Source organism: Miscanthus floridulus, chromosome 1 (genome assembly GCF_019320115.1).
Source record: "Miscanthus floridulus cultivar M001 chromosome 1, ASM1932011v1, whole genome shotgun sequence".
Taxonomy (NCBI): domain Eukaryota; kingdom Viridiplantae; phylum Streptophyta; class Magnoliopsida; order Poales; family Poaceae; genus Miscanthus; species Miscanthus floridulus.
The window spans coordinates 176,308,847-176,317,566 of record NC_089580.1 but is presented as its reverse complement, the minus strand read 5'-3'; the positions used below and the strand labels follow the sequence as shown (position 1 = coordinate 176,317,566).

General features: G+C 51.6%; 1 protein-coding gene, 1 non-coding gene and 2 pseudogenes across 2 annotated transcripts; 3 read left to right on the top strand and 1 right to left on the bottom strand.

Moving 5' to 3' along the window:
• Positions 1–1,379, bottom strand: LOC136503247 (peroxidase A2-like; annotated as a pseudogene).
• A 1,006-nt stretch (positions 1,380–2,385) lies between these two features.
• Positions 2,386–5,633, top strand: LOC136503258 (ubiquitin-ribosomal protein eL40z fusion protein-like). The gene is made up of 4 exons (XM_066498395.1): positions 2,386–2,553; positions 2,642–2,831; positions 5,220–5,286; positions 5,416–5,633. The coding sequence occupies exons 1-4, from the start codon at positions 2,451–2,453 to the stop codon at positions 5,443–5,445; spliced, it is 390 nt and encodes a 129-aa protein (XP_066354492.1). The 5' UTR covers positions 2,386–2,450; the 3' UTR covers positions 5,446–5,633.
• LOC136512293 (small nucleolar RNA Z266) lies at positions 5,046–5,134 on the top strand. Its single transcript, XR_010773024.1, has one exon. It is a non-coding gene; the product is annotated as a small nucleolar RNA Z266 (small nucleolar RNA).
• Positions 5,634–6,819: 1,186 nt separating the features above from the next.
• Positions 6,820–8,473, top strand: LOC136549328 (probable protein kinase At2g41970; annotated as a pseudogene).
• The last annotated feature ends 247 nt before the right edge of the window (positions 8,474–8,720 follow it).

Sequence of the window (8,720 nt, the reverse complement as noted above, 5' to 3'; positions counted from 1 at the left end):
TCAGTTCACCACCCTGCAGTCCCTCCTGACCTCCCCCATTCCCCCGGTGAGGGGCGCGATGTTCCCCATCTTGATCATGGCTGTCGCGAAGCTCTGGAAGAACTCGGCCTGGCTGTCGGCGAACCGCCCGACGATCGGCGCGGTGGATCCCGCGCCCTCCTCGGGCGCCGAGAGCATCGCCTGGTCGGACCTGAGCAGGCCGCGGTTGCGCAGGACGTTGGCGTAGTAGCGGTTGTCGAACGTGTCCGGCGTGGCCGGGTCGAGGTTGTTCAGGCGCGTGTTGCCGCTCACCGCCGCCGGGCAGCTCTCGCGGAGCGCGGCGAGGTAGGACCGGTCCAGCGTCGGGTCCGGCCGCTCCGTGTCGCTGAAGTTGTAGAGCCTGTCCTGGAACGACGTGCACTGGGCGCGGCCGATCGTGTGTGCCCCTGCACGGTGCAACGATGCACGTCATCATTATCTGAGTTCAACACGCGCGCGGCCACAGGACCGGTCGTTGGTGTGTCGTTCCGTCCGTGTGCTAAAGTGAAATACCTTGGAGGGCCACGAAGTCGGTGTCATCGAGGCCGAGGTCGGCGAACTTCTGCTTCAGATCGTTCAACTCTTCCTTCGGGTTTGGGAGGTTCTGGGCACCATCGAAGTTAGCCGTCATGCCGTCCCTCCGGCCCTAGCATCACCCTCCAGTACGGACCTCCTGCCTGCTCATATATCCAGTCAGGAAAACGGCATTAACGGCCAGCCGCAGTGTTGCTCTCGATCGACGGTAACTTCTTGTACGTTGCACCGTCTATATATATGTGTCGTGTCAGGGCACTAACCAGCTCAACGGAGACCTCGGCGGCCAGGGCGAGGATGTCGGCGCAGGAGACGACGCCTGGGCAGGCGTTCTCCAGGGCGGCCTTGATGTCGTTCACCACGGGGAACCCCCGCGCGGAGCCGTTGTTGGGGTCGGCTGCCTTCTCGCTGCGCATCGTCGGGGTCTCGTCGAGCAGCAGCGACGCGTCGCAACCCTGCACGAGCACGACACGATCAATCGAGCACGCGACGCGAGCACCGTCGTTCAGGCACACCGCTTGGTGTCCGGTCGCAACCGATGCAACTGAGGAATAAGTTAGCGTAGCGCCATGCATGGGCGGCGGCGTGCACGTACATTGACGAAGCAGTCGTGGAAGTGGAGGCGGAGGAGGCTGGCGAGGATGCGCGGGTCGGAGGCGCGCGCCTCCTGGACCACGCGCCGCACCGTGTCGTAGACGTGCGGGCACGAGCCGTCGTAGTACGCCGGGCTCAGCTGCTGCGCCTCCGCGCCGCCGAGCGCCTGCGAGGGCGAACGCCGCCGCGAACAGGGCTGCTACGGCCACTGCTGGCATCGCTGGGACCGCCATCGATCTTTGCCGAAAGACTCTCTTCCAAACCTCTGCCTCGTGATCGCGCTTGTTTTGTCGCGTGTGCAGCGAGGTTTATGGGTAGTGGCTACAGGCTAGCTCGCCCGGTTGTCACTTGCTTTAGCGGTGACCTTGTATGTCGTGGATCGGGGCATGGCGATGGTTCTACTTATAGTAACGCAGTGCAAGCGAGGTTTTGACATGTTCCCGGCACGGGCCTTCTTGATGCTTTCACTTGCAAATAATAAATCAAGCAGTCAACTAACAGTGCGCGCGACGACTCACTCCGGGCACCAACGCGTACTGGTTATATTCAGAAAGGGTCTCTGATTGCAGAGGCGACGAGGAAATGGTCCTGCAGATGTAGTGCGGTTAATTGTCGTTATAGATGCTTAAATTATTGCACAACTAATCGCATAAGACATTTCAAAAGTGCGTCTGAATATGCGTTGGCGATGTTGATGCTCCGTGCCTTTTTCACTCGCTTCAATCATCCGTGAAGACTTCACTTAGAACTTCACCGTCACAGGAGTAGTTTAATGTTAAATCAAGAATTCGTCTCCGTTTAATCTTCAAGAACTACCTGACAGCGCGTTCGAAGTGTCGTGGGGATTTAACTCAAGTGTGTCTTCCTCATATTAGCATGAATATTTCTTTGCGTCAATTTTTTCCCCGCACAGTCGTGATGCTGACGCTAGCAAGTTCCATGCATCCAACTGTATAAAATTATCGTAAAAATCTGTATAAAATAATGCTTTCTTCTATTTTTACTTTTTTTATATTACTGCGAGAATGAATCAAAATTTCCTTTGAGAGTATCAAAATGGAAGCATCGTGCCAGCTCCAGCTCTCAGCTCTCCACCGCATCCAATGGGCCGAGGACCACAAAGCAAAACGCACGGCCCGATTTCAACGGCCCATTTCACTCCACCAGCCTGCCTGACCAAACCCTAAACCGCTGCCGCAACTACGTATAAAACCCCCGCACGCGCCGCCGCCGCCGCCCTATTCCCTTCGCCGCCGCAGCAATCACAGGAGCCCCCAGCCCCGAGAACATCCAGGTCCGACAAGATGCAGATCTTCGTGAAGACACTGACGGGGAAGACCATCACCCTCGAGGTCGAGAGCAGCGACACCATCGACAATGTCAAGGCCAAGATCCAGGACAAGGAAGGTACGCGAGCGCGTTAGCTCATCTTTCGGTAGCAAGAATATTAGCATGTAACGCAGGCGCTAAGCGGTTTGGTTTCTTCCGTGCGTAGGAATCCCGCCGGACCAGCAGCGGCTGATCTTTGCCGGGAAGCAGCTGGAGGATGGCCGCACACTTGCGGACTATAACATCCAAAAGGAGTCCACGCTCCACCTCGTGCTCAGGCTCCGCGGTGGCATCATTGAGCCCTCGCTGCAGGCGCTCGCTCGCAAGTACAACCAGGACAAGATGATCTGCCGCAAGTAAGTTACCACCTACGCCCTCATCCTGTTAACATTTCTGTGGCCGCGAAATGGAAACTTTGTTCTGTTCAGTGCAATATTATCGTTCGAAAACGTCATCTCGAATTGTAGCGACGATGGCTATTCGTAGGAACTTCACATGGTGTGTGGAATTTATAACCACAGGGATTCATGTATGGAAAACTTTTGAGATCTAATGCTATTAAGAAATGAACAATTTGGCAAACGGAATTTAACCTCAGCATTAGTAGGAGCTTGATATGTAATTACGCGATGAGAAATTTCAATATTTAACCCTGAGTTCGAACGCCACTTCAATATTTGACCATGCGCATACGAATTCTTTCAATCTTAGGGATTACGAAGGATTTCTCTCATTTCTTATTTCTAGTTGCTTCTTTACACTGTTTAGGACACTGGAAATGACAATACTACCCTCCGCTCTTATCAGATGGCCTAGACGCTTGCTCAGCCCCTCGGTTCCCTCGGTTTGCGCGCATTTCTCACAACATCTTCCCGGCCGGCCTGGTTTCTGTCGTCGTCACTCGTCAGGCATATGGCCGGTGCTTGGTGTTTTTTTTTTGGCTAAGCTAACATCGTGTTAGTATGGGGCTCGATGCATGTTAGTAGTAGTATTAGCTTAATCTAAATCCAGCTAGCTAGGCATGTGTGATAACCACTTCGTGTATATGGTATATGGCATGCATGTCCGGATCGGAGCTGCAGGAGACATCGCACGCGCAGCCGGCGGGCGGTTGGACGCCCGCTCCCGGCCACGCTCCGGGCGGATCCCATCCTTGACGGCCACCACATGCTGCATGCGCGGCGTGATGGAGGTGGAGGGCGACTGCGACGACTAGAACTAGTATGCAGCGACGACACCCACCAGCGGTGCTCGGCGAGTGGGGGCCGGCGGCGGCTAGTCGACCGGCGCCGGAGTGGCCGGAAGCGGGCGGCGGCTGGTCGAGCGCCTGCGCTTGTCGCGCCCCGGGCGGAAGGGGTCTGGGCACGTGGAGGTGAACTGGACAGGCGGCGCCGCTGCATACGGGCGGGGTCGGGGTCAGGCGGCGGCGGCAGCGAGCGGCCTCGCTCCTCCGTTGGGTCGCGATCGCGACGAAGGAATGCAAACGGTTGCAGGATAGGATAAGAAGGCGTGGGTAGTTTTGTCATTTCCCATGTTCTGAGGAGTGAGAACAGATATTTAGAAATAGAAAAAGAGAGAAAAACTGAGAAATCCCTCATATTGAAAGAATTCGCGTGCGCAGGGTCAAATATTGAAAGGCTTACGAATTGGATGTCAAATATTGAGAGGCCTACAAACTCAGGGTTAAATATTGAAATTTCTCTTATGCGATTGAACTAGCTCAGGTGCTATATTGTACTTCTCATTTTTAGCTTATCAGCGTGCACACCTTGATAACATGAGACCACCAGAGATCATTCAAGCAAATATGCAAAAACTCCTTGTTTTGTTTTTCAAAGAAACATGATTTGGCCCTATGGGTGCACTCTTAGTTCAAAATGTTTCCTGCTTGAGCATTTTGCTGAAGTGAGGGGGTGAGGCCAGACATCTCATGACCTCTGGGCATGTGGCTTCTAGTGTATTCAAGCATTGACCTATGGGCATGTGGCTTCTAGTGTATTTCAGCATTTTCTCACCAGCCAATCATTGTTCCATTTCTACACTGAACAAATCATTGAGCAGCCTGATTGTTTCATTTTCCCATTTTTTTTCTTGCTGTATTACATTTGAGATAACCTATTACTGGCTTGATGATGACTTCTTGCTTTAACCGCACTGAATCTGAAGACCGGAGGAGGTGTATTTTTCTTGCTGTATTACATTTGAGATAACCTACTACATTTGCTTTGCTTTAACATTTAGTATTTGGCATCTCATTGTTTGACATCACTGTGTACTTTTACCTGGAGTTTGGTTCTTTTTGTTCAAGTTGCGTTTCTGTACTCTGACTTTCCTGTTTATGCTTGTGTCTTTTGTACAAATCCGGTTCCCTGTTCGCTTGCCCTTTCACATGCAACCTAAGCTAAGCTGCAGCTGGGATGTTGCATTATGCAAGGTGATTTTGCCCATTTACCTTTTGTGTTCTATGGGTACACTTCTATTATTTGGACCTGTTAGAGGTGTATTGGTGCACTCTTGGTGTTGGTTTTTGTTCTTAATGTGAAACTGTGTTATTTTCTTCTGAGGAAATTGATTGGCAGGAGTGATGAATCAATTAGATGCACAAAGTGACCTTATGAGCTGAAACACTGAGGCCTATTTTTTCTCTGATTTGCCATTTTACCTGCCCTTTTCCATGTTATTGTATCAGGAAGTCCTTTTAGGTCATTGCCTCATTGGCCTGATGTTCTACCATTTATCTGCAGATGCTATGCACGTCTGCACCCCAGGGCTGTCAACTGCCGCAAGAAGAAGTGTGGTCACAGCAACCAGGTTAGTGTTACTGCATTGCAAAGTGTTGTGCCTGTATGTAGGCTAGCACACGTCTTCTCTGTCCTGCCATTTTTAAAGCATTGAAGCTCAACTAAGTTAATGAAATCTCTTTTGCTTTTCTCCTTTCAGCTGAGGGCCAAGAAGAAGATCAAGAACTGAGGTGTTGCCGTCCTCTGTTGTAGCAATGTATGCTGTACTGTGTTCTTGTCTGGTTGTTGAACCGTGTTTGTTTACCCCCAACATTTGGGACTGTTGTGATGTTTCACCTTGTCGATTGTTGATGACAGACGGTACAATATGCCAATAGCTATTGTGCTCTTGAAGTTTTGGTCAGCGTGGTGCAGCAATTTTGATTAGTAAACTTTAATTGGGCTTTGTCCTAAGTTGTACTATTTTTGTTAACTTTGATCAATTTAGTAAAAAACACATCATGTACAGAATTAAATATTTTAAATACGTTCTCCATAAAAATGTCTCGATAGTGTGTTTATTTAAAACTGTAGATGCTAATTTTCAACCTTGATTAAAGTTAGAGAAGTTTAATTTAGGACAACTAAAGTGCCTCGGTGCCTCACTCTTCCTATGGTCTCCTTGTCCAGAACAGAAGATAAGTACTTTCTCCATCTCAAATTAGTACTCTCCATCTTAAACTAAATTAATTTCTAGAGTTGTCATATGTATTTTAAACTAATTAAGTTTGATTAACTTTATAAAAGAAAGTATCGCTATTTATGACATTAAACTAGTACCACTAGATGCATTATAGAATACTCGCTTTTTATATATTATAATTATTTATGTGATGGATGTTATTTTTTTGTTGGTCAAACTAAGGTGATTTTAGGAATTAATTTGTTTTGAGACATTGGAGGCCGAAGTGAAGGCAAGCAGTGGCCTCGGTACAGTGGTCGCAGGTTGACATGCTATGCTTGTCGAGTATTGTCAGGAAACGAAGGCGCGAACGACTCCAGCTCCCCCTGCAGCACGCCTCGGTGCTGTACTGCTGTCTGTCGCTGCATCTCTGTTCTATGTTTTCTTTCTTATATGACTGCCCCGTGTGCCGTTGCGGGAGCTCAAATGATCCCAATGCATTGCATGCTTCCGAATTTGGGACAGGCGGCAGGTGTCATGGCGCACCTTTGTTTCCCCGAGAAACGCGTCGGTCGGCTGGTGCTGGTAGCTCCATGCTTGCTCTTATTAGCCTCCCCGTCTCCTGCCATCTGCCTCCCCCTCCCCGCGACGCGACGGCCGTCCCCTCGGTCGTCCGGTCGCCACACGCCTTCCACCTCGTCTGCGAGGGGGGAGCAGCGGCGTCACCTCTGCCTTGTGCCTTGAATCGTACTGGCTCCTCTTCCTCCCCTTGCTCTCTCATCGCCTCCCGTCAAATTCTTTTATGGCATATGCACTGCAGCTTCTTTTTCTCCTTGCTCTGATGTATGTTCGGGCAGTTTCGATTCTGATTCCTACCAGGCTGATAGGTCAATAGATTGATTTTTCTTCTTCTTTTGGTAGTATGTGTATGATCAATGGAAGCAAGCATTGGTCGTGTAACCTTCCGATTTTACAGCACTGTTCATCAGAAGGCACCCCGGCCGATCCCATCCACCGGATCGGCCGCCAAACTGCATATATCCACGTGGTGCAAGCCGGCCAACAAGATGATCTGCTGCGGTGGTACCGAGGAGGATACGTACGCCGCACCTGCCAGCCGTCACCCAGCAGCACCTAGGAGTACGTCGCAATACAACGCAGGTAAAATCTGAATTCCAACATCTCCTCATCATCAGGTCTCAATACAACGCGATACAACACAGTTTGCTACAATGCCAGGCCGCGGCAAACCAAGAGGGCCTAATGCGCCGAGGTGCAGCGGGCCGCCGAAGGTCCTCCCCGTCGATGTGCCGGCCATTTCCATGGGCGAGCTGAACAACATCACGGGGAACTTTGGGCCGAATGCCCTGATCGGGGAAATCTACCGCGCCGTGCTGACCTCCGGGGAGCCCGTCGCCATCGAGAAGCTCGATCCCAGCGTGTCCAGCGACTCTCTGGCAGACTTCTCTGCTCAGGTTACACTACAACAACTGAATCCAACAGATGGCGCATCATCAGACAGATCAAACCTTTTACTGAAAGAAAAGAAAAGAAGGGAATGGTAAACCATCCGGTGTGGTTTTCTGATGCAGCTGTCGATGGTCTCGAGGCTGAAGAACGAGTACTTCCTGCAGCTGATGGGCTACTACCTGGACGACAGCCACAGGATCCTCGTCTACCAGTTCGCCTCACACGGCTCGCTGCACGACACGCTGCACGGTAGTACACTTTTATCAGGGTTATTCGCAAATGCTATGGCATGTGATCTGTCAGTCAGTCTGGCACGCTGAAAACCCTGACTTGAGGAAAATGTAAGGATTGCTGAACCGCGCGCGCGCATGCAGGCAATAAGGGCGTGAAGGACGCGGCGCCGGGCCCGGCGCTGAGCTGGGCGCAGCGGGTGAAGATCGCCTACGGCGCGGCGAGGGGCCTGGAGTACCTACACGAGAAGGTGCAGCCGTCCATCGTGCACCGGGACGTGCGCTCCAGCAACGTCCTCCTCTTCGACAGCCACGACTCCAAGCTCGCCGACTTCAACCTCACCAGCCAGCCGCCCGACGGCGCCGCGCGCCTGCACTCCACGCGCGTCCTTGGCAGTTGGCACCTTCGGCTACCATGCTCCCGAGTAAGCTATCCAAGTTTTGAAACAGATTGCTAGAGCAAGAGCAAAACGGATTTAACAATGCTGTTGTTGACATGTGGTATCCTTTTCCAAAGGTACGCGATGACTGGAGTGTTGACGCACAAGAGCGATGTGTATAGCTTTGGAGTGATACTGCTGGAGCTGCTAACCGGCAGGAAGCCCGTGGACCACACCATGCCCAAGGGACAGCAGAGTCTGGTGACTTGGGTGAGCCATGCAATGCTCAATGTTCCTGCTGCAGTTTTGTTATTATCTACTCCTGCCCCAGTAAAAATCCATAAGCAGAGCTTACTGATATCTGAATTTCCCTGACAAAACCAAGGCCACGCCGAGGTTGAGCGAGGACAAGGTCAGCCAATGCGTGGACCCGAAGCTAGGGGACGACTATCCTCCAAAAGCCGTAGTTAACAAGATCACGCTCTGCTGTTAACCGATCCTCCTTGAGATCTTCACATCCTGTCAGTAAAAAACTAACTTGAGAGAATTTCTGTGTTTCATCAGATGGCAGCCGTGGCTATATATGGCCAAACGGGCCGCTCGGCACGGCACTGGCACGGGCACGGCACTACGCGGCACGGTATGTTAGCCGTGCCGTGCCTGATAGTGCCGCCGTGCCGACTCAGCGGCTCAGGCACGGCACTATCATGGCTTAGACGTGTCGTGTTGTGCCACTGGGCACGGCAGCCCGTAGTGCTCGTGC

Bases quoted from the DNA above. Each gene is read 5' to 3' on its own strand.
- LOC136503258 (XM_066498395.1), top strand. From the start codon at position 2,451: ATGCAGATCTTCGTGAAGACACTGACGGGGAAGACCATCACCCTCGAG. The intron at 2,554-2,641 runs GTACGCGAGCGC...TTCCGTGCGTAG, and splicing joins CAAGATCCAGGACAAGGAAG to GAATCCCGCCGGACCAGCAG. The intron at 2,832-5,219 runs GTAAGTTACCAC...ATTTATCTGCAG, and splicing joins GACAAGATGATCTGCCGCAA to ATGCTATGCACGTCTGCACC.